General features: G+C 38.9%; 1 protein-coding gene and 1 long non-coding RNA gene across 2 annotated transcripts in view; one reads left to right on the top strand and one right to left on the bottom strand.

Moving 5' to 3' along the window:
* Positions 1-4,333: 4,333 nt before the first annotated feature.
* Positions 4,334-16,462, bottom strand: ZC3H15 (zinc finger CCCH-type containing 15). Its single transcript, XM_074595006.1, has 10 exons — positions 16,203-16,462; positions 13,829-13,930; positions 11,474-11,585; positions 9,691-9,843; positions 8,500-8,591; positions 7,341-7,523; positions 6,483-6,629; positions 6,228-6,332; positions 5,868-5,994; positions 4,334-5,135 (listed from the first exon to the last, which is right to left on the bottom strand). The coding sequence occupies exons 1-10, from the start codon at positions 16,278-16,280 to the stop codon at positions 4,942-4,944; spliced, it is 1,293 nt and encodes a 430-aa protein (XP_074451107.1). The 5' UTR covers positions 16,281-16,462; the 3' UTR covers positions 4,334-4,941.
* Positions 16,463-22,686: 6,224 nt separating this feature from the next.
* Positions 22,687-25,839, top strand: part of LOC141746582 (uncharacterized) — a 120,494-nt gene continuing 117,341 nt past the window's right edge. The window contains exons 1-3 of the long non-coding RNA XR_012588409.1: positions 22,687-22,798; positions 23,800-23,897; positions 24,943-25,084. This is a non-coding gene — a long non-coding RNA (uncharacterized LOC141746582). The remainder of the gene's footprint in view (positions 22,799-23,799; positions 23,898-24,942; positions 25,085-25,839) is intronic.

Here is a 25,839-nt window from a genome sequence, read left to right as displayed (position 1 = left end):
AGCATTTAATGTGATCGTAGCTACATAAAATACAACCAGTACATAACCAGGAACAAAGACTATTTGCTTCATTAATGATTTTTCTGACTAAGGCCCATTCGTAGCAAAGAATTGAGCACCTTAAGAGAGAAAGTTTCTAATTTTGTAAAAAAATATTTCTAGCACTAAAATACATGAAGAGATTGTGTTCTTCATAACTTAAAAACATCAATTCCTTTTTTTATATCCGCTTTCTCTACTTCACATCAAGTCAAAACAGAGGAAGGCATAGGGTATATATTATAGCAGCCTTCCAGTACCTAAAGGGGGCCTACAGGAAGGATGGGGGGGGACTCTCTGTCAGGGAGTGTAGTGATAGGACACAGGGTAACAGCCTCAAGTTGAGAGAGGGTAGATTTAGATTGGATATCAGGAAAAAATTCTTTACTGTGAGGGTGGTGAGGCAGTGGAACAGGTTGCCCAGGGAAGTTGTCAGTGCCCCATCCCTGGAAGTGTTCAAGGCCAGGCTGGATGGGGCTTTGAGCAGCCTGGTCTAGCGGGAGGTGTCCCTGCCCAGGGCAGGGGGGTTGGAACTAGATGGATCTTTAAGGTCCCTTCCAACCCAAACCATGCTGTGATATCACTTCCTCCAGGTATATTTCCCTAGAGATCTAGTAACACAAGCTAGTAGAGTCATGTTCGAAACACGAGGTAGCACAGCTGTGGAACTGTTGGGTTTCCAAAAGATGGTAAAAATGTATAGGGATTACCAGGAAAAAACAGGGGATGTACTTGGAAAAGAAAGCCATCACAGGCTACATGTAGTAGAGGAAGTCTTCCAGATTAAAAATCATTGGAAGCTATGTATGACAAGCACTCCTGAGAAGTACATGACCTCGTCCTTTTCTTACCTTGCTTCCCCACACATCTGGTTTTTGGAGTGTGATAAATGGTATCTCGGTCCAATGCAGTGCAGCTGCTGTTACTTTTTTCTTTTTTGCCATTCCCCTGGCCATTCCCAGATCTCATTTTCCCAATTCTTTTCCTGTTGTTACTGATGTTATTCAGCGGGTAGTCAGGTGAATAGATATGAGAGATACTTGCATATTAGAGCCATCTCATTCTCTCAATTTAGGGCTGTAATAGTTTCACTGAGGGGAAAAAAAGATCTAACTTTGTAAGGTTTGTAGTCTAGTCACTTAATCACTCTACAGTTACAGTAAGTTACTCAAAAGCAACACATAGAACAATAACAACACTGTTTATGAAAATTCCAAGTATGTTATTTGCAAGATCTATAAGCTTACAAAATGTTTAAGCCTGCATTCCTTATTATATTCAGGTAATTTTTAAGAAGAGGCATAAACATTGCAAAATAAGTAGGAGTCAGCATTCAGAATGTCTGAGACAAACTTTTGGACACCTGTTATTTCACACATCTGACTGTGAAAGAACTGTGAAAGAAAATACTATAGATATACTCATTTGTATGCATAGGTTCTTTTTGTACAATCTGTTTGTTAAATAAACACCATCATGACAATACTGAATTACCAAGAAAAGCACCACTGCTCCATCCAAAGTTTTTCCAACAGTAAAATCTCCCCTTAATAAAAAGCAGTTGGGGAGCACTGTCCATTAATAAACAGCAACATTTCCATTACAAACAACTAACAGATAGTGTAATATTTGAGGTCACTCTTTACGTTTAATTTTTTTTCTCCAAATTTTTTCCAGGCCTTTATCAACAGTGCTTATTATAATACAAGTGAGGAGCTCTGAGTAACAAAGCAGTGGCGAGCATGAGATTCAATCACACAGGTCTCAAAAAAAAGAAAATTCCAGAATTTAAAGCTAGCCAGTTTAAGCAGTTCAAGCAGTTTTTCTGTGTGCCAGAAATGGGGTTTTAACATACATCAAAGTTTAAAGCCAACAAATATGCTACTTCCACAACAGCAAGCACCAGGAAGGAAAGGCATGGGTTTTCTACAGCATTTTTTTAAATAATGGGTTTGTCTGCACTGGTGTCCAGTAATAAAGCTGCTACATTAGCATATTCCCTCAAGAAATATTAATGCCATAGCTACACTACACTTCCCACATAGTATTCATTGGAGTTATGAGATAAACAAGATGATGCAAACAGTGGTGCAGGCTACAAGGGATGGGAATAAGTTTTATTGCAGAGGTGCTTCTCGCCAGGCTTATGATCCTTTACAGCCTGACCTCGACCCAGTAAGTGTCTCAGACACAGCCTTCCTACTCCTGTAACAGTGAAATACTGTATTTTTGACCCATACAAACTGGACAGTCACCGAAGTGAAGATACTACTATTTTAGGATTCAGATTGTATCTCATTTTTCCTTGACTCATTCACTTTACATCAGATAAATTTTGAATATCTTGGAAATAAGCACTGTGATAGAATAGAGTCCACCTGAATGTGACTTACCACTGAGTTGTTCTCATTGATGCAAGCTTCCCAAAATTAATCTACCCCAAGTAAGGTCTTTGCATTCATTTTTAATTGAGCATTTGACTGAAACTCCCTGTCAGCTGCAAATTTAGGCTTAACTCACAGGATTGAGAACTTTTATCAGGTTATATTCAAGCCTATATTCAAGCAGAAGGAAGAAGACGACGCATAGTGCTACTAATCCTTAGAAGCATGCCTGAATGCTATACTAACAAAGACTTCTTTAAAAGCAGTCACCTTGCTTTCATGGTTAGAAATCTAGACATACCAAGCAAAACAAGACGCTAGAACAAGTCCAGTCAGAAGTGCCAGAGTAAGTTGAAAGGGAAGAGTGAAAACCAAAAAGGGATAGCAAACTATTGTTTTCTGACCACGTGAAGTAATGTGTCGGTGACTACTGCCTATGAAAAATAAGTTTTTCTTCAACGCACAGATATTCAACATATTCAAATACCATGCAAGGCAACTGCCCTAATGTTCAAGTGACGCGTGCACAAAGGAGTTATGCACCACAACTGAGCCCTTTAGACCCAAAAGAGCACACACACATTCTGCCCATCTGTGTTTTATTACCTGAATAGTATGAGTTACTCTATCATTCCTTCACCGTAAAATGCAAATAATTAACAACATTGACACAACTGTGGCAAAGATTTAGCCTATTTAGATCAGTGAATCAGATCAGTATTATAGAAATCAGCATTATATATAATATACCAGCATCTAAGACACAAAATATAGAAAGCCATTTTAATCCTTGATAATGATTAAATTACTTTTATTCCAATTTAAAATATACAACTTTGAAAAATTATGCATCATACATTCAAATATGAACCACATTCTTAAGCGTCCCGATATCCAGGTATCCTACTGCTGGCCAGTATAATACAATAATCTGTCAACACTGTTTATTTATGGCCATAGGAGAAAAATCTCCATAAATAAATATGTATATCTGATATTGCAGCTTTATTCCTTAAACACTTACATTTTAGAAGTCAATTTCAGTAGGCCTCTGTCTCCCAAACACTGCTTCTTGTTCCTGTAGGAGAAAAGAAATTCCAAAGATCCCCAAAAGGACAAAAAGTGTCTAAATCAGCTATTTTAGAAATAGCATTCAAGAGTCAATTTAGCAGTGTCAGAACTATTAAAGCTAATATTACCAGCCAAAAGCAGTTCGAGAAAGCTTGCTAACAATGCCATGAATCTTAGTGGTCTTTAAGTAGTAATTTAAAAGCTTTAGAAAAAAAAAATCAATATAAACAGCATCATTAGTACAGCAATACTGTTGCAGATACTATTAGGAGCACGGCCAGGAGGCATAACCTACAGCTCCCTTGAAAAAGCACCAAGCCATCTTAATGGCAGGGATTCAATGAAGTTTAAAAGGACACCTTGCCTTTCATTTAAGCCTGACAGTTAAGTGCCCCCTGCAGGATACAACACTGCTCCCCTTTGAGGCAACTTACTACCACGTAACTTCATTATTTATAGAACACGAAAGATATGACAGCCATTTTCTAGACCATAACATTCCTGCTCTGCAGAGCCTGAAGTCATCACCAACATAAAAAACCCAGTGGGGAAAGAATGAGACTCAAATAGCAATGAGTGATGTATAGCATGTATTAAATCAGTTAATGGATGGGTAGGAGATAAGAACAGTAGGGGAAAAGAGTCATCTGCTGGATTTTATACTGCATGAAGTGTAGAAAAAAAGTTGTAATTGCAGTTAGCCCTAATTTAACTGAAGCCAACATCATCACTTCTATATCAGGACTGGAGAGAAAAATGCTTATCACTACATTAGAAAATGAAGTTATTAACAGTTTGGTGTGATATCCTAACTTAACAGAGAAAAATCAACACAGGTATTTTAAAGTTGATAGTTTTTATTTACAGTTTTGTTGGCAAAAGGAGGTGGGAAACTTTAAAACATTTTAAACAGAGGGCACCATATTGTATTGTATGACGTATCAGTTCACAATCTGTATCTTCAGTATCCAGCTGATCAAATAAAGCTAATCACCACTTAAAGAAGCATAATCTGCATCAGCTCCATTAGAGTATACTGCCTAAAAACACTTCAGGCAGTTTCTAAATCAACACAATCACTAATAAAAACGCAGTTCAGGTGAAGAATGTATACTTTCACTTTTTTTACTGTACCTGGTATCAAATTGCCCACTTTACTTGCATACTGGCAAAGCAGTTACACTTCCTACTTTTAGTTGAAAGTTATAACCTCATTTTCTGCAGATTCATCTGTCAGGTAATTCTGAACTACTTTGAATATTTTACTGTGAGCATAGTCGAGATTGGAGTAGATGAGATTGAAGGAAAATATTCCTATGATGTGCCCATCAGAATCAGCTGGGTAACCATAAACATCCTGTTTAAGAATTCTATTCAAAAAGGAGAAAAAGCATAGTCAGTTTTCACTTTGTCACATAGATTTAATTCCTCGCTTGAGCTTTTTAATTCATTCTTCTAGATCAAGAGTGTTCAGTTCTTCTTCTAGTTCATCCAAGTCCTCTCCAGTAAAAAGATTTTCATCAACTGGAACTGCATCAATTACTCCATTTTCCAACTCCCCATCTCCATCATTATCTTCCTCTATATCATTTGGCTCACTGATGTTTATATCACCACCAGAAGCTTCACTTAATTTATTATCTGAAAATAAAAATAATTCTTAACACATTTCAGTGTCACAAGGCACTAATTCACAATACTACTAAACAGACTTTAAAGTTTTGAAACTATGAAGAATTTACTTTATTTGAAATTTATGTAGACTTACATTGGTTAAATTGCATGTACCTAATTAATATGCAGGTTTGGATCATCAGTTATTAAAACAGATTAAAAAAAGTAACTCAAACTCCCAACTCCTCAAACTCCTATTTTCGTAACTGGGTCAAATTTAGTTAGCTACTCCTACTGAATGCCTGCACTTAAAAGACTCTGGGTCTTAAATAGTATTTCATGCATTTCATAAGTGCACCAAGATCAAGACTTCAAGACTTTGCCCTAAGAAATTAGAAGCTAACTTAAGACAGCTAGAAAATATGAAGAAAAGCTTGGATTTTTGTTGACATTATTCAGTCATTTACTAAATCTGAAAAAAAGGGAAACCACTAAAACAAACATCTTAAGGATTTACTTGAAGTGGCCATAAACGCTATCTTTTACTTAATCTTGAATTTAAGAAATTAAGAACTGCATAGCATTTACTAGAAGCTGTTTCTTTAGTAACTCCATGTATCATTGATATTAATTTCACTCCCCCCACCCTTTTTAAACAAATACTTATTTTCAGCAGATCAGTAATTCAATTCTATCTACCTTTTGGGAAGCTCTTAACAATTCAATGACATATTAATGATGCCTAAATAATGAACTTACCATCTTTTTCTATTGAACTGTAAGTGCTGAATCGCTCTGGACTAGCCACAGTAATACCAGTCTCATCTACAGCTTTTGGGACATACAGGTTCAAATCTACATCATTTATGCACACAGGGTCTTCCACCTGAAAAACCAAGATTCTCTGCATGAATTTTTACAGAAGTTCTCATTTCTGCAGGATTCCTACAAATTTTTTTTTAATCTTTCTTGTGACACCAGAATTTTCACAAGATATACTCTGTAGCTGTGTTAAATTAAGAACCAAGCTTATTAATTGCACTATAAGAACTCTCAAATTAGAAGTTTTCAAACTTGAATGTAACTTGAAATACTATTCAAGTTAATACTCCTCTTTACCTCATCATCTTCTCCCGTTCCTTGAATATAATGGGTGTCATCTGCTTCTTCATCATCTGCATCAACCAACTCTGGTCGAAACTCAAATACTTCACGTCCACTAATCTATTCACATAAAAAAAAAAGAATCTTAATTTATCGCTTGATAGAATTTATACTGCTGTAAAGAAAAAAAGCAATTCCAGGCTAGCTACCTTATTACAAAAACTTATTTACTCTCTCTTCTTACATTAAGAATTGGAGTGTAGAACATACCACCAATGCTTTGCCAGCTTTAAAATCTGCTTTCCTCCTCTCCATATCTTGCTCAGCCTTATCAATTTTTTCTTGTCTTTTTCTTCTCTTCCATGCAATAAAACACTCTAGAGTAATTTTGGTAACATTTGGTCCTAAGGCAGCACGCTGTCAAGTGAAGAGACTGATTAACGATAGAAACTGTTTCCAAAGGCTATAACAAATTAGAGAGTTACTCTTTTCCAGAAACTAATTGAAAACATTTCTTTCTAATTCATTCTTCACTCTCACCGCTATCAAACATGCACCATCAACTTAAAGTTTGACTCAACACAGAATTTTCCAGTTAGTAAGATGAGGCGACATAAAAGTTAAGATGAAAAGTGGAGGAGCAAAGAAACAACAATAGCTCAGGTTCTCCTGAAACTGACGCTGCCATGCAATGGTGACAGAAATAAGCAGAGCAGCAGTGTAATGCCTTCAGAAGGCCCTGTTCTCTTGATGTTGCTTGCTCATTACAGAGAGGAGATGAGATACAGTGGATAACTGGGACGCGAGAACTAAGGAGGCAGGCAGCGAGCTGGTGATGAGGAAGGCCCACAGAAGCAGTTGTGGCAGACCAAGGAAAAACAACAGTAAGAAATAGAAGCCTCCTAGAAAAGGATTAGCAACACCTGCACTAAGTACACAGCTATAATTTAATCTATTCACTAGGTAATAATTTCTAAACAAAAACATGAATCCAATACTATACCCTAGCTCATACAGCTATAAAAACCACTTTATATTTTTTAATTATTAATTAGGAAGATATTTACAACCGTCTCTTCAGAGTACAAAACCAAATACCACCAAAAGGTACCTGTCTGACAAGTTTACCTCTTTTTCTATTAGATCTTCTAAAGAAATTTCATCTTGCTTTTCCTCCTTCTTTTTGTCTTTTTTTAATACAAAACCTGGAGGGAGAGCGTGACGATACATGCAGTTGTCTCCTCCGCCTGGACAGACCCAAAACCATCCATATTTGTTGTTTTCAATAGCATCAAGGAAATATTTGCAGACCTGTATAAAACAATGGTTGTTAGCACCACATCCTCTTTTCATCCCCAGCAATTTACACTACATATAAAGTTACTACATGTTGGAAGTACAATAATTTAAAGCCAGTTGTGCTCAAAACTGAAGGAACATGTGAAATGCATCACTACTAAAAAAGTAGACAAAAGAAGTGCAACTAATTATCTAAAATTCACGTAGTCAGAAGCTTTTTCCCCTAATATAATCCCAACTTAAAAAGACAGGAAGATTTAGAAGACTGGCAACTGTGTACTACTGTAAACCCAGCTGGCACGTAAAAGCACGCCAACGGTCTTTCTCTTCCTGCTCACCAACATCAGTATAGCTCTAATCAAAATAAATAGAATCTGCCTCAGATGTTAAACCTTCCAGCTCATGATCTTGAGGTAGAGATGCCATTCCAGAACTTTAAACAAGCAATTCATAGTTCAGACTTCGTCATATCAGAGTTTAATTTTTGGAAATTTAAGAAGTATCAAAAGAATATTTCATAATTTGGTATTGAAAACAAAGTGAAATAGTTCTGTAGAATGAAAGAGGGATTAAGATATTATACCATTTAGTGCACAAACTAAGGAGTATTCTTGAAGCTAGAGGTCAGGAACTACAAGTGACTCTCAATTAGTAGATTTCAGTTTACAGGAGAATGTTTAAGCTTATATGCCATCCAGTGCATAAATAAGCCAGCATGTATGTAGCAGTCACTGCAATGAGATGACAGAACTAACTCATCACAATACTTGAATCTTCTAAGCAAATGGGATGCATAAGATATATTGCTGATTACTTTAGCATTTCTATTTTGAAAGCACTTCACCTACTATCCATTTGTATTTTACATGAGAAAATACTTTATGACTGAAAGAGCTTCAGGGTGGGTTTTTTTTTTAATACATTACTAGAAATACTATGAGCCCAACTGTATACTCAAAGTATTGTTATAAATAAAAAAAGGACATACTATTTGAGTTTTGGGTTTTTTCTTTTCCGCCTCACCATGCTTCTTGTTCACCACTTCTTCCAGCTTCTTCTCATCCCAGTTATCCATTGTATCTAGAAAAAGACAACAGATGGTTTCACAAAAAATTTCAAATACTAAACAATGCTGTCATATTGCTTTTCTCCCTAGTAAGTTTTAACATGCGGTTCTTATATTTTAGTTAGTTTATAGTATGGAAAATAAATTCAGGCTTTTATTATAAAATTTTCAAACTCTTCTATGCTGCTTACATGACAATTTCCTCAAAAGCCTTAGAAATTTATATTTGGACATGCATGAAGTGTGTTTCAGTTAAAGACTAAAAAACGTGTCATTCCATCTGTACGCTACTGAGCGTGGACAAGGGAACTGCAGGAAGATAACTGAATAAAAGAGAAGGTTGGAGGCTGGTGTCCAGAAATACAGATAATGTAACCTGATGCTCGAAAGAGATAATCCCAAATTTTCTGTGTTAAAGTTAAAAGAAGGTGCCATCAAAAGAAGCAAGATCAGCAATGGTAACAGTAGTAGTCAATCTACGGGATCCTATCATATTCATTTAGGACGACACAGGCTAAAATTCAAATAAAGACCCAGACATGATGAATTGTGGAAAAACTAAATAAATTATTTTGACTATGAAATCTCTAACCCCTGCTAAGTAAGAGTGAAATCCAGAATACTTTGCCAACAAATGATTTGGGGAAAGGATATCAAGTCACAGAAAAAATTCCAAAGTATCCTGAATTCTAGAACTGCGCACATTCGGGCAAACACTAATAACAGTTCTGGAAGGCAGCTATGGTTGCTCATTACACTTCCTCCTTTTGCACTTTGGTTTTACAGAACTTAGAAGAAACTAGCAACTATAAGAAAGACCAAATACTCTATAACTTGCTACTTGTATGACATAATATGTTACGCAGCAAAATTCAAAAACCACCATTCATTACCATTAGGACACAGTTCTTTTTCTAAACGGGGCCTAAAGAATACTTGTGAGCACACTTTTTAAAGCAAGTTTCACTGCTCGTAAGTTTGAACACAGTGGTATGGGTTGCTGTGGTCATTGATCAGGCTCTTCAGGATCATAACCACAACACAAGACAACTCTTAATCTTAAAAAATCCAGATTCAGAATAGTTTAGTAGTCATTTTCTAGAATTATTATACCTTTTTCAAGGTCTTCATCTCTTGCATCAATGTAGACACTTCGTTTTTCACACTTCCTTTCCAAAGACAAATCATGAGAAAACTTGCACTTGTCTCCTTTAGTGCACTGTCCTTGCTTGAAGAAAGCACAAACTACAGATTTGGGGTCAGCACCTGAGTGAAGAAAGTTTTTATATTTTAATACAATTTTTTAAGCAAAAGCTGTATATTAAAAGTGCTAAGAACAATGTCTAGGATCATACAATCTTTAGGATTTGTAGAGAATGAAAACAGGTTTTTAAAAGTGAAAGTTATTTAACGCGTGTGTGTTCATCACAAGTAAATACTTCATGTCCTGAACGTGTCATATTTACTTTGTACAGTATGATATTTGCGTTAAGTATCGAAGCTGGCACTTGACTATTAAAAGAAATATGGACAGCATTGTGCCCAAGCGAATTATTCATTCATGTAATACATACAAGATATCACTCTATGGAACTTCTTCCCTATACAATAAGCTATTTTTGCCCTAATTCTGGATGTCAGCCTTTCCTTAACAGATCAACAACACACTAGAATAAATGTTAATAATCTAATCTGCACTCATTCAGACCACTTTCTTTAAGTAACTGTCATCCTACTAAAGGAATTATTAGACCATTAGGAGGTGAGAATAGAAATGAAAGAAGTAGAAATGTATTTGCGAGACACAATGAAATCAGAATGAATATTATAAGTAAGGCATTTAAGTGTTCATGTAAGATTTCAAGCTCAATTTTTTCACTTGCTGATTTTAAGCTTGATGCAAGTCACCAGTGACTAGAGTACGTACAGCAATACACCCATTTAAAATCTTAACTAAAGATCTAGTTTTTAAACACCAAGTGGATCCCTAAAAGAACTTCAGGTAACATAGCTCTCCTTGTTGGCAATCTCAGTAGAAAGTCAAGGCTTTCATTAGGACGATATTAGTTCTTCTGAAATAACTTTAAGTCAAGAGCTACTTTATTTGGAGAAAGTTCACCATTGCAGATCACAAACAGAAAACAGCGAACAAATATCATGTTTGCTTTAAGACATATCTGGAAATCACACTTGTTTAGTCAAAAATCATTGCACATAATTCATTAGTACCAGAAGATTAATAAAGCAAAGAGTTGATAGTTCATTCCAACAGTATAATTTTTTTTTCCTCCCACATGGCAGCAAATTGTAGGGTTTCACTGAAGTATAAAATACTCTTAAACTCACATTATATCACAAAACTAGTTTGCTCAATAACTGAGTTCAAGTAAGACCACAATTCCGAAGCAAAGTCCTACAGTTGACTGTGAGGTGGGACAGAAGTAAGTGGAAAATTTTTTACTGTTCTGATTTGAATACAAGTTTTCTGTGAAGACAACAGTTATATTATACTCTTTGTAATGCCTGGATGTTCACGTTTCCCTGGGGAGAAAGGATGCTTTAAACAAATACCATCACACGCACACACTCATGCCACTCATTCAGAAGCACCTAATTAATTAACCTGAATACAGCAAGGTATCTATAGCTGCCCTGTCAATATCAATGTAGCTTTTGATATTTTAATGATCTAGTAATCCCAGATGATTTCCTAAAAAAAAAAAAAAATAAAAAAAAAAATGTCAAATCGTTACCGAAAAACTACTTGGTACACTAGATGGAGAAGGAAAAAGACATATCTACTTTATTGAAAAGTGAACTGTCATTTTCAAAGGCTTACTCATCTACTTCAGGTAAAATAAGGGAACATAAGTGAAGAGAATTCAGTTACTCATACCTTTGCTAATTTTCTGTGCAGCAACCACAGGCTTGAAGAGTTCGTTTAATTCTTGTAATTCTTTTTTCTTATCTTCTTTTTTTAATTTCTTCTCACTTTCTGTTTGAGCAGCCTATAATGACCCCAAATTTGAAGTTATTAATAGATAATTAGAATTACGTTACTCACTTCACAGGAAGTGTACATTAAAATAGCAGATAAATTAGTTTATTCTAAGTGGAAGAGGAAAAGAACCTATGATATCTGAATTTCTCAGAATTCCTGCCCTTCCATGAATGGCCAGTGCCATCTAGTGGTAGTGACTTTTCAAACAGAAGAGATTTCAAATGCAATTTGTCAGAGATGAGAGATCCTGGTAGGTACCATTAGATAAGTTACCTCTGTTCCACCTTTACAGGCTAGGAAATCAAGTGAAGAGACTAAGGAGAGGAAAAGTTAGTTGCTCTTTTGTGATACATTAGCAGTGCAAGTACTCAATGCAGTTACTTCAGGATCTGTGCAAATAGCTTATCTGTCTTTAGTCCCCTACGTGCTGCTTTGTTCTTTCTCTTCACATATACCAGAAGCTCTTCCAGGAAATATGTCTGTAGAAGTTAGGAACTGCTTTTAGAACACTTTTTTTGGTTTGAATTTATATCAATGAATTGATAACCGGTGGTTTGTAAGACAAGAACATTCATTTTATAGGTAACTAGGGGCCAAGGACTCAACAAGCCCAACTAGGAAAAGCAAGGTTTGTGTATTAAAAAAAACCCATGTGACTCTGCCTTATCCTTTTTGGAAAAGACAGAAAAGGCCAGAAAAGAGGGAACAAGATAGATGAAAGAGAACATGGGGAAAACATTATTAGAAGATTTGATTCTTATCCTTAAGGGAAGCTAGTGAGACTCCCACCATTATACAAATATGTGGGGTGCTTCATTGGTAAAATACAGTGCAACATTAAAAAAGGAGCTTTATTCTTACAATGAACTTGGCAAGAAAATGCCAAATTGTTTTAAAATGGAATTGATTCGTTTGGTGCACATACAGAACACTCAGTTTTAATACTGAAAGTCCCTAAATCCTATTTTGTATAGCATGCAGACCCACGTATGTCAACTACAAAAAGTAGTACTCTAAGAACACTTTTATTTCATCCTAGGGTTCTAAAAGCATGAAGATGAAGCTTCCCTTTTTTTTCTTATTAAGCAAAAAAACCTTGACAGCATTTCCATTTGTATCTCAGGACACAACAATAATTGCTTTAAAGTGTTCTTTCTTTCTCAGGGACAATCCTAACTGAAAACCATTACTACAGGGTAAGAAAGGTATAATCAGGTCTAAAAAAAAAATTATTTTTTTTTAACATCCATCAGTCAGTTGCTAAGAGCATCTGCGAAACAAATTATTTTAGGTTGTCTAATTTACATACTGGTATTCCATTAAATGCTACAGATTCAGGGATTTCATACAGGAATTTCAAAAAAACTGTTTCAGAAACATTGGTGTTACTCAAGTGACATCAAGCAGTCCATTCCACTACAAGTAATTGTTAGCTCTAATGACCTGACTATCAACTTTACCTTTAAAGTTGTACTTGACATTTGTTAGTTCATCCTTATGTTATGCAAGGAATTTAACCTAAATTATGACATCATTAATTTAGCTGATGCAAACGTAATATTCTACAGGCTTATTCATAGAACAGGAATCTGCATAAACACTTAGCAACTAGGTTCCCTAGCACCGTAGGAATAAGAGACCTGGCTCACTTCCATTATAAAAGTATTTTCATGAAATTTGTGCTTTCTGACTAAGTGTAATCTAAACATTTATCTCAGCCACATCACACTTTACTTCATTATACAAAAGAGCAGAGTAGTAGACCGTGTCTCAAAATTTCATTTTCTTTGGCCAGTTCACCAAATAGATGCAGACTTCCATACATATAATGTGGAAGTATTATAATAAATACTTCCATAAATAAAACAAGCAGCACATATGGGCTTATACATTTTTTTTAATCTTCCCCCAATTCTAATTTTAGTATTAGTAACAACGGCTCTTATTTTTAACAGTTCACTGTTTCAGGTATACTGTAAACTCAATTATGTTACCTAATTAGAATACTGTGTAAAGAAACACACACCGTTATTACTTGAGTTTAGGGTTTTTTTCCAGGGGTTTTGGTACATAATTCTCAGCTACACAGGCTTTGCAAGAAGACTAGCTAGTTAAATCTGTGTTAATCACAATACATCAGGCAAGTAACATCTCAACTTTTTTCTACTTCAGTACTACATCACAATCTACATGTATAGTGAAAGATGATTTCACTATACAGCAGGAAAACATTACAGAATAAATGCTTACCTGACGTGGATTTTGCTGACCAAATTTAACTTGGTGAGTCACAGCCTTGATAAATTTTTGTTGTTTCGCACCTTTTTTATTCTTTAGGCCAAATGTTTTGTCCTAAAATCAAGAGATAAATACAGCCAAATTAGTTGAAACTGTCCAACAGCTGGAACAAGTTTCTTACCAAAAAAACCCCAAAACATCACCAAACAACCAAAAAGCCTCAGTCTTGCCATTCCTCTCCAGTTTTCAGTTAAACACAATTTTCTCCATCAACATGAACAATCCAAGAAACATGACTGACAATATTTAGACCGCTCAGATCATCTTTAAAATTTGCTTTTCAAAAAAACCTACTAAATGCTGCTTTTGTGTGAGCTATTGCTTTTATCATCAGACCTACTTGTGTCCAAGTAATTGTGGGAGCATATACACACAGTGTTTTCAGGCTTCTCAAGACAAAAAGAACACGATGTTTTTGATTACTACACAAGTAACATCTAAGGAAAATATGAAGACTGAATAGCCATAAATACTGCTTTTTTTCCCCCCGTCTACTTGTACTCACTTATTACTTTTCTGTTCAAGTATTCATCTAGAAATGTTATATATTTATGCTATGCAGATGAATAGCGTTGCATATAACATATTACTTTTTATTTCCAAGTATTTTAAGTTTTTCATTTTGTAACTATACTAATTTGAAGCCTTTCCCCATGTCAATTCCAGACAGGTTTTTTTATCTCCTAAATTCCACTGAAAGTAGTTTCTGTTTAATGCCTGAACCAATTCTTCCTCTATAGCTGAAGCTTTATTGTTAGCTGTGCGTTTCTATACCAAACCTATTAAAAATTCCATTTAAAAAAAGATAATTCCCTTTCACACAAGTACATGAAGCATAAATTATTTTTTGTAACTGAAATACCTACATTAAAAACCTATCCATGCCTTTGATTTGATACCATCTTCTTTCCTTCCAGGAACAAGTAACAGATGTTTATCTAGTGATAATACTTCAGTTCAAACATACTTTTGGAACTCTAACAAACCAAAAATATATTATAAAAGAATTAGAGAATAAACAGTTCCAAATTTTCAGAGTCACCCTGTTTTCATTTACAATGTATCCCCTATCAACAGCAGCTAGTCCTCTGTTACTTTATGCTAATCTGAAAAGTCTGTAATTTGTCAAAATAACTAGTTGGGAAAGAAAACAGATCATTCACACACTTGATTTCTGTGGCAAACGCCACATGGAATATATAGTCTTTGCGTATTTGGATTTTGTAATAAGTTATCGTTAATTATCTATGCAAGTTTTTCCCCTTTCAGCTTCGTGGGTTTTTTTGTAATAGAAAGCAGATTTTTTGTATGTAGGTGGATTTAGCAAGAACACCAGAAACTCTGAAGCTAGCAGAGAAAGAGAACAACCAGTCTAACCTAACACTTCCAAAGAACATAGAAACAGTATTCAGCAGTGCTAAACTTAAAAGAACACTTGCATTACATGGATATTCTGCTTAAAACAGATGAGCAGCTACTAACTTTCTTGCCAATAGATGCAGGCAAACATTTAATTTTCTATAACTGCTCTCTCCTTGTACCCTCAACGTCACCTTTTTTTTCGGTATAGTGGAAGATTTGCATGACTATGCTGATAACTAACATACACACCTTTAGCAGGTTGGGTTTTTTTAAATCCGGTTTTCCCATGGAATTGAGTATCAGAAGTTTAAATAGAATACAATATATTACTGAGTAATCTTAAAATTATTTTGCCTTCAACTTCTATGAGCCGGACTCAGAAAATATAGGAAGACATCGAACACAGAGCCAGAAAAGGGTGAGAGAAAAGGGGGAAAAAAAAAAAAGAAAAAAAAAAAAAGGGAAGAGCACTCCTGTCAGATCAGCTGCAGTACAGACACAGCTCTGGGCATAAAATATCCAGGCTGAAAACCCAAACCCCGGCCCAAGAAGCACAGTGGCCATCAACACAACTTAAAGGGCGATGGTCGATGATCTGACAGATCTGGGCAGCGCTGGGGCCGCGAAGGGAACCCGGAACGTGCTTATGGACTGGGTTACAGCACCGACAAGGTGTGCGTGCGCATACCCCTACGCTTTTTTTAAAAAGTTTTCGGCTTTATGATCATTCCCGTGGCCGCTTCGGCGGAAGAGGCGGCCTGCGGGCCTCACTGCCGGCTTTCGGGGAGGCCAGCGGCCGCCGGCAGAGGCGTCCGTGCCCCCGCAGCCGGGGAGGCGGCAGAGGGAGGCGCAGGGAGAGAGATGCCTGCCTCCGAAGGGAAGCGGCAGGCCCCAGCAGGGGCAGGGAGAGGGCCGCGGCGGGAGAGTAGCGCCCCCGGACCCTGCTGGGACCTGCCCGCCTCACCTCGATGATCTTCTCCTTCTTCTTCTGGTCCGCCTTCTTACTGCCCCCCGCCGGCTGCTGCTGCTTCTTGGGGGGCATGGCGGGGAGGGCGGAGCGGCCTCGGCTCTCGCTCGGGGGCTCTCAGGGCCGCGGGGACGGGACGGCGCCGCCGCCGCCGGCGAGGCACAACGGGTGCCGCTTGGCAAGGCCGGCGGCCGCGGGGCAGGCTGGGAAGGCCGCGCGCTGGAGGCTGGGCGGCGCGCGAGGGCCCAATTATCTCCCGGCAGGCAGCGCGCGGCGGGGCGACGGCCGGGCGCTCCGGCTGATGTCATGGGAGGGGGCGGGCCCGGGAGGGGCTCGGAAGAGGTGGGTGAGGGAGGGGGAGCGACGGCCACGCAGCGCCCACCCCAGCCGAATCCCCCTCCTTTGGCACGGGGACAGCCGCCTTTCGGCGGCCAGGGAGGGGTTCCCCAGTGGGAACTGTGGCCGGTTCCCCTCACGAGCGGCCGCTGGATGGAGCTGCGCTTACCACCAGCTTGGTGCAAGCCAGCAGGGTGTTGAATCACAGAGTCGTTTAGGTTGGAAGAGACCTTTAAGATCCTTTAGTCCAACCATTTGTCTAGCATTGCGAAGTCCACCACTGAACTGTATCTCTCAGTACCACATCTACACGTCTTTTAAATAGCTCCTGGGATGGTGGCTCCACCACTTCCCTGGGCAGCCTCTTCCAATGCTTGACAAACCCTTCGGTGAAGAGATTTTTCCTAATACCCTAAACCTCCCCTGGCTCAACTTGAGGCCATTTCCTTTTATCCTGTCACTTGGTACCTGGAAGAAGAGACTGACCCCCACCCCTCTACAACGTCCTTTCAGGTAGTTGTAGAGGGTGCTAAAGTCTCGTCTCAGCTTCCTTTTCTCCAGGCTGAACAACCCCAGCTCCCTCAGCCACTCCTTATAAGACTTGTTCTCCAGACCCCTCACCAGCTTCATTGCCCTTGTCTGGACCTGCTCCAGCACCTCAGTTTCTTGTAGTGAAGGGTCCAAAACCAGACACAGTATTCAAGGTGCGGCCTCACCAGTGCCGAGTACAGGAGAACGATCACTTCCCAAGTCCTGCCGGCCACACTATTCCTGATACACGCCAGGATGCCGTTGGCCTTCTTGGCCACCTGGGCACACACTGCTGGCTCATATTCAGCTTTCTGTTGACCAGCACCCCCAGGTCCTTTTCTGCCAGGCAGCTTTCCACCCGCTCTTCCCCAGGCCTGTAGCGTTGCATGGACTTGCTGCCACAAAGAGCCTTGACCCAGCTAAGCACCAGCAGTCCTTCTAGGCAGCCCACCCCTACCTCTGCCAGCTCCAAGGCTTCAAGGAAGCAATCCAGAAAGCAGCAAGAAGTTTAATTGCTGCCTAAACAGGTGGTGAAGAGCCTGCCGGCAGACTTGTGAACAGCTGGATATAGGACAACAGCCAGCACCCACCGCAGCACTGTTTGTCATCAGAGAGCACCTGAGAGCTGAATCCCAGTCGGCCCACACGGGATATGTATTTTATGGGGGCAGTGAGGATGAGTAAGGTGATAATGCATTCGTGCATGCATGTGGTTTTATTTTTTTGCTGCAATCTCTTTGCCAGAGGAGGGAAAGCAAATGCTGTATGAGGACACAGGACGCTTTGCTGCCTATTAACAGCAATGATTTCCTTAGGATGAGCTGCAAGGTAGCTGTCATGTTAAAAGGACTGTAGTTTCGATATTTGTCTGTCAGAGTCCCAGGACTTGCACTGATTTACTATCAGAGTCCCAGCAAAGGACTTGCACTGAGTCAGATTCACAAATAATCGAAATTAGTTATTTTATTGAGAGCAATAGTAGCAGATTCGAGATTGCCATTGATAAATTCACTAAGTACAATAGTGCTAATTAATTAAGGTTAATATTTCTAGCAAAAATAATGATAGTACAACAACCCGGGGTAACATTCAGCAGAGCGTGGAAGGTGCAGCACTCACCCAAAAAGGCGTCCTTGCCTGGGGTGGGGGATGAGAACGCAGCCCGTCGACTGCTCCGTCAGGTATTGAGTTTCTTCTCTCCCAATTTAACAGTCATTTTCTCTATCCTTTTATCCCTAAAATTACGAGGTTTCCCTCCCCTAGGTGACGTGTAGTATGATTTGGGTGGAGAGACAAGTGCTATAGTCATACATGTTTAACATGATCTCTAAAACCCTCATTAGCATATGCAGGGGGTGTCAACTTTAATATGCATTTCACAGGTAATGAGGCAAAGGACAATTATCAGGCATGGCAGCCTCTCAAGGAAACAAAGAACTTCACAAAGTCTCTGTTATCTTGATTTTACTGTTTTTGCTGGCAAAAGCAGGGCTGTCCTGTCTCCCCAAGACTACCCCGTTATTTATATATCCTGTGATAGCCAGACAAGCCTTCACTCCCCTGGGTTGCACAAGAGATAACAAAGCCAGTCTTAATTGCTCTTTGAGCACAGCAACTTCACCTCATTATCCAAATTCCACAGTAGCATCCTAGAAAACTTCCAAGCTAGAAACTCAAATGTCAGGGTGAAAAACAGACTCTCCCGGGGTACTTCACCATCAAGTAGTAAATACATCTGAAGTCAGCTGCTTTTTTGCCCCTTCTGAGTTCCACCTGACAAATACATCTTTCTCTAAAGATTGCCTCCAAAAAACAACTACAGTGCTGAACTCTGCTTTTATATTGGGTTCACTGACACATGCGCACTAGGGACTAACAGAAGATAATTTGGTACCACAAAGAGCTCAGAGGTCTGAACATTAGCTACCTGCTCCCCAGGGGAACATTGCTAAATAAACCGTTCCTTCTAAATAAGTAGTCTCTCAGCGTGCAGAAGGGGTGCTCTGCATTTTGTACTTTATGAGAAATGGGTCTGGTTTGAGTGTGTGAAACAATGGTAGTCTGCCTGAGGGAACATAAGCTTTCCATTTATCCTCTTCATTTTCTTTCAAAGAGCCAAGATTACGTTTGGGTTCCACCCAGAGTGGTACAAACCTTTCTGTAGAAAGGGTGAAACAATCCCAAATTGACTTCGATTGCCTAAGTAGGGTCTTGGTCTGGTACATAAATACCAGCCTTAACATGCATTGTTGTTTTCTCATGCTGTGGCATGCAGGCAGGTTCTCTGACCATGCCACGAGCGTAATTTTTACTTTGGTTTCATGAAATGGGCTGTCATGGTTCTTTCCTTCCCACATGTGGAGGAGTTTCTGCAACAGGAAGAAATGCAAAACTTTGGTACTGCATTTGTGGCTTGAGTGGTAACTGTCTCACCTAGAATGACTAGGAAAAAAGGCTTCGAAAAAAAGTGAAATGTAAAGGGGGGCATATGTTATCCAGATATGCCAACTTCTGATTACTGAAAAGTGTTCCAATATAAAAATATTACTTGCTGATAACTGGTTTTAAGGTCCATCTGTTTCAGCCTCTACAGCACAAATTTCATTTTGAGTAAGGTGCTTAAGTCTTGGTAGGATGTACTTTCATACTTTGTACGGCAAGTAAAGACTTTTCTGTTCCTCGCTAAGTTTAGTAGTTTCTGGTACAATCTGTATCCAAAAATATTTTAACAACAAAGCATATTTTTAAACTGATCTCATAGATCGGAGGTAAGAAAACAGGCTGTTCTGTAAGGGAACAACAAGCTGTTCTTACAAAGACTTCGAGCACCCGCAGATATGCAACACTAAAGATACAAATAGTGCAATACAATATCTTAATCTTCAGAATGCTTGGTTAAATAATTGTACCAGCCATTTGTTACATGTCACTACTGGCATGCTCAAAAAAGGATGGAATATTTTGGTTCTACATAGTCTGCATAATACAGGAGAACAATTTCAGATTTATTTTTTTCAAGCTCAGAATCACAAAGAAGCATGAAGCAATGGAAGGTCTAAGAGGCTAACTGATTAACATATATACTTTATTATGTTGAGTAAAATTTGTAATAACTAATGATTTCTTGTTCCATCAGAAAATATATAGCAGCACACAATAGTTGGAACCTAACACAGGAGGAAAAAAAAAAACCCAACCCTTAACACTCAACTAAACCGCAATTCTATACTAACATATACAGAACTGCCATAAATTTTGGTGTGAGTTCCTTTTTAGCAGATCCCTACATGCCTGACTAGTTCTTCAGATAAATGTGAAGGGCAGAGAGAACCTCTTGCCAATGATATCTGGTAGATTGAGTCCTGAATATCTGAAAAGTGCTATTAAAAAAATAAATTGATATGTACTAAATAGTGTGGAGAAACAAAAAGTATAAATTGATCTAAAATATATTGTAGGAACCAATCATATCCAGAACTTTCAGCATTTAGCAGACTAATCAATCTTTGTTGAGATTGTACTTCTTTATAAAACACATAATTAAAAGATTTATCCATCTAAGCCTGAAGAACAATATTTTATTTCTAGTTTCCAGGAATTTATGCAACTTGGTTTTCTTTGCATCCAACATTAGATTTAGAACTATCTGAGGCTAGAATTATCAACAAATATAAGTCAGTAATATCTACAATATTTCATTTAAAAATCATAAATAACAATGGAAGTATCAGGCTTAACATAACTCAAACTTCTTGTGTTGTTTTTTTTCTTTACTGTACCCTAAAAATTAGGATCATTACTCTAGTTTGTATTAATTGCTCTATGAATAATTGAATGACAAGTGAATAATTAACTTTACTGTGTTTATGGGTAGTCCAAGAGCCCGTTGTATTTTACTAAATATTCTGTTTCATTATGTTATGCATGCATCTCCCACAATTAAAAAAAAAAAAAAGCCAAGTTCTCTACATTGTACTTTTCTTTCCAGTGGAATAAAAATCAAGCTATGCATTTCTGCTAGGTGATAAAGTTAAGTAAGTATGAATTTACAAAAGCACAGCTAAAGAACTGCAGTTTGCATCCAGATTGGAACAAGGACCAGTTTTTAGATCCTTCCTTCTGTCAGAAAACCACTGCGGAGTTGTAACTCCTACTCGCTTGACTATTTCTTTTGCATTTGAATAATCCACACACACCCAGTAAAGACACTCATTTAGTTCTCTTCATCTCCCCAGCTACCTGTTTTCACAGCATTTGCACTAAAACAGCATTTTAAGCTTCTGTTCCTCTGACAGACTTTCTTGAAACTGAGTAATAGCTTCAAAGTTGCCAGAAAGAGTCTAACAAAGGCAAGCACAAACATCATTCCTTCTCCTTTCAAGAGGCCCCCTCCAACATAGCCTAAACATGTTAGGGGTACAGTAAAGAAAAAAAAACAACACAAGAAGTTTGAGTTATGTTAATTTATTTATTTAATTTATGAAGATACTAAACAGCATTGGGCCCAATATCAATCCTTAGGGGACCTCACTTGTGACAGGTTGCCAGTTTGAAAAGGAGGTATTTACCACCGCCCTCTGGGTGTGACCTGTCAGCCAGTTCCCCCACCCACTGCACAGACCACTTGTCTAGATGACAACACATGAGTTTCTCTAGGAGGAGGCTGTGGGTAACAGTTTCAAAAGCCTTGGAGAAATCCAGGTAAACCATGTCCACCTGCCACCCCCCATCAACCGAGCAGGTTACTTTGTTGTAGAAGGGGATCAGGTTTGTCAAGCACAGTTTGTCCTTAGTGAATCCATGCTGGCTTTAATCATTATTATACATAAATTAATTTAATTTATTTTATACAAATTAACATGCAGTAGGTCACAACACTCACTTTTCACTAAATTCCTAGTAGGGATTACAAACCACTTACCAGTCCCCCAAGAACACTACATATACCCTGCCTTTCCTCAGGATATGAGCTGACAGATTATGTCATCCAGGTGGCTATTGCCATTAGCTAGAATGTCTCCACTTGGCTCACCCAATTAAGTTAGGCTTTAATCTTATAAACCCCTCCACTGGAGGCTGTTGTGGCTTGAGGAAGGATGTGGTGGCTTGAGCAGGGCTCAAGCTATGTTTAGAAGGCCTATAGGAGACCTTATCAGCAAGTTCCAGTATTTAAAGGGCGCCTACAAAGAAGATGGAGACTCCCTTTTTACAAGGAGTTACATGGAAAAGACTAAGGGTAATGGGTACAAGTTAGTATCCCTTGTGTCTGGTTGGACACAAGGAGAAAATGTTTCACAGTGAGAACAATCAGCCATTGGAATAATCTCCCCAGGGGCAGCGATGGATTCCCCAACATTGGACACTTAAGATTCAGATGGACAGGGTGCTGGGAGTCTGACGAGAGGCTGGGATGGACTTACACAAGCCCAAGGTGCGGGGTGCATGGAGGTGCTAGGCAGGTGGGACTGCTTACCCATATTAGTGTGGTAATAATGGATCAACTGTGACATCTTCCTGTGATCTCACAGCCCTCCTAGTTACATTTGGGGGCGACAGCCTGTTACCATTTATTTGTGCCAGGAGTTAGCCAGAGCAGCCTTGTCAGTCACTGAGTGCAGCTCCAGGAGTGCAAAGGAGGGCCTGAGGGGGCCCTTCAGGTACTGAAAAGTCTTGGCGGGACACCTGGCCCAGAGGAACCCTCTCTGCAAACAGGGCTTCAGCCATGGGTGAGTTACTTGTATCCTGTAACCAAACAAGAAGTTAACACTCCTATCTAGCTTTCTGCTTTCCTTCTTTTTACTTTCAAAATGATGACTGCTTCTACCAGAAAGGTCAGAGAAATGGGTTCTTCCCAGGTCTTAGGTGCCATCTTTTTCATATCAGGAAAAAAAGAGGGAAAGGGAAGAAAGCAAACAGCTACCAATAATTTCTTAATGCTATCTGAAAATGAGAGGATGGTATGACAAATGGGCAAGCCACACGCTAGCAAGGTTAGTCAAAACCCATCCTTATGCACTTCTAGGGTGTTGGACTTGTCGGAATTTAAAATAACATATTGTGTAGAGAAAGACCTGTGCTCAGCGTAGAGCAGCCCTCTCTGTGAGGGCGTGCAGAGCCTGAGGTGGTGGCGTGGCTGCCAAGCTATTAGTCAGGGTGCACCCATAAGTGTGTGTGTGCCATTCTGATGCACCTTTGTCCTTGTTCACTAGCGTTTGATTTCCTACACGTCCTGGGAGAGGGAAATTTTGTTTTCTCTGGGGCCAGGCTTCTGCCACAGAATTGCTGGATATTGGCATTAATATCCTGGTGAGGGTGAGACATTGCGGAGCTCGGAGAAAAATGCTGTAGAAAGCAGTGTGTGAACAGTTTTCCTCAGGGAAGGCCCATCCACTGGTCACTCAGGGAGGAAACTGGCTTACAGTTAGTGTTTCACGCAATTAGGTGTTTAAAAACAAACAGCCCAAGGCAAAGATAACCAATCATGTGATTCTTCGTGACAAATAATTTTCCTCTGTGCTTATATCATTTGTTTGTTAAATTAGAATTACACCTTTTGTGTAGAATTACACAGCTGACTAGAGACGTTCATTTAGACAAGAGGGTGGGGGAATGGACAGAATTAGAGGCCTGAGAGGTAGTTGAGATCAACCGGCGTTTCTCTTTTTGCAGGCTTGTTCTTAAATCCCATTACCTGACAAGAACGTGGCCTTTTTTGTTTTCCCCACAGCAAAATTCTTAGAAATTGGAGTCAGGACCATCTTGCCCAGACTGTGTTTCTGCCAAGAAAGATTGGACTAGATGATCCTTGAGGTCCCTCCCAAACTGGTATTCTGTGATTTAATCTCTTTTCGCTTATGGGGAAATCTGAGGAGAGGCTGGGATGGACAGGGTGCGGGGTGCATGGAGGTGCTAGGCAGGTGGGACTGCTTACCCGTATTAGTGTGGTAATAATGGATCAACTGTGACATCTTCCTGTGATCTCACAGCCCTCCTAGTTACATTTGGGGGCGACAGCCTGTTACCATTTATTTGTGCCAGGAGTTAGCCAGAGCAGCCTTGTCAGTCACTGAGTGCAGCTCCAGGAGTGCAAAGGAGGGCCTGAGGGGGCCCTTCAGGTACTGAAACGTCTTGGCGGGATGTTTTCTTAGAAATTGGAGTCTGGACTCAAATGAACATCTTGTTTCTTTCAACATTATGCCAAAGTGTTGTACCGTTACAATGAGCGATACATGTTAGAATACCCTCCATTCTTCGTTGTTAGACCAATGTTATTTTTACTGCAACCGCAGATGACCAAAGAGTGTATCTGTCAAAAATAGTGTTATAGAAATAAATTACCTTAATGCTATATTGCACTTTATAAATGACATTTCAAGTAGTTCAATGGCATTTTTTTCTCAATTTTTTAGCTTTCTTGTAGGTGGAAATAAAGTAGAAGTATCCTTTCATCTGCTTAAATTAACTATGCCTTCTGATATTAAAAAGTTGGGTTGTTTTTGCCTAGGTTTTAGCTTTTCCTTAGAATGTCTTTCATTTTCTCAGTGCTTACTTTTTTATGATCCATATTGTTTACAAACAACCTGCTTTTAGTCCATTGTCACCATGAAATGGGAGGAATGAGGATGATATGGCATTCTGGAAAGCTGTGAGGTTAATATATTGGCCTTTAGCATATAAGAGACTGTATTCATGTATTGTTAGGTGAAATGCATTATTTTGCATTTATTCATATACAAATCGAATCAAACCTTTTTGAAATGAAGATTGAGCGTATGCCAGTTTTCCTGGGAGGAGCTGCACATCTTTGACTCTCTTGAAAATGGAGCATGTGTTTCACTAACCCTTTGTTCATTACTTTTCCTTTCCCCAGGTAATTGTGCAACTAATTGATGGTGGAAAAAAGTCTCAGAAGCTTTCAGAGGAGTTTTGGCAGTTTTGCTCAACAGCAGCGTCCTGTGCAATGAGCACTGTGAGATCAGGCAAAAGTTGGTACAGAAAAGGACACTGGAATTGTGAGTATAAGCTGAAGCATTGCTTTAGTTCCATGGTGAAAAACTGGTAAGTCTTTGCTATCCTATATTTGTTGGTCACATGCTAACAATTGACTTTAGAATAAGTAAAGTATGCTCAATGATTACTTAAAGTACTAGTGAGAGATGCTTATGCCTTATGCAGAGATATGGTTAGTTCTCATGTGCTGTTGATCCAATTGCCATGCCTGCTGACTTGATTTGGAACGGCTGTGATGAGACAGATGCTAATTAACATAAGTTCATCATTGCTGCCAGTGAATCTAGTGTGTTAGAAATAGTGAATGAAGACAGTTACAGATGAATCAAGAAGGGGTATAGAAAGGATCATAAAACTTCCATCTTCAGGAGGACGCTGAGATAATTTTGCTTGAGCAATCGGGGGACTCTGCAAAATGTGTGAGAGCGTAAGTAATTTACAGGAATCCAAATAGCATTTAAGCTGGTCATTTTGCTTCTGCTAATGCTGGGGCCGTGCTTATTCAGGATTTATCATAGGTCATATACAGGAACAGCCATAAGGTGTCAGAATTTCCCCACATTCGAAGTGTATTTCCCAGAAAACTGTTTAGCTTGTACAGTCAAATTGTGCTTTCATTTACAGAGTAATTACAAGGGTTCACAAGCTCCAAGTCAAGTTACTAAAAAGTAATATGGTTTCCATATATATACGAATCCTTTAGAAAAGGTCTTGTCACACCAGGAATGAAGGACAGAAAATAAATGACAATGGATAG

The sequence above is a fragment of the Larus michahellis genome, chromosome 7 (genome assembly GCF_964199755.1).
Source record: "Larus michahellis chromosome 7, bLarMic1.1, whole genome shotgun sequence".
Classification (NCBI taxonomy): domain Eukaryota; kingdom Metazoa; phylum Chordata; class Aves; order Charadriiformes; family Laridae; genus Larus; species Larus michahellis.
The sequence above is the reverse complement of the archived record's forward strand: the minus strand, read 5'-3'. Positions and strand labels throughout refer to the sequence as shown.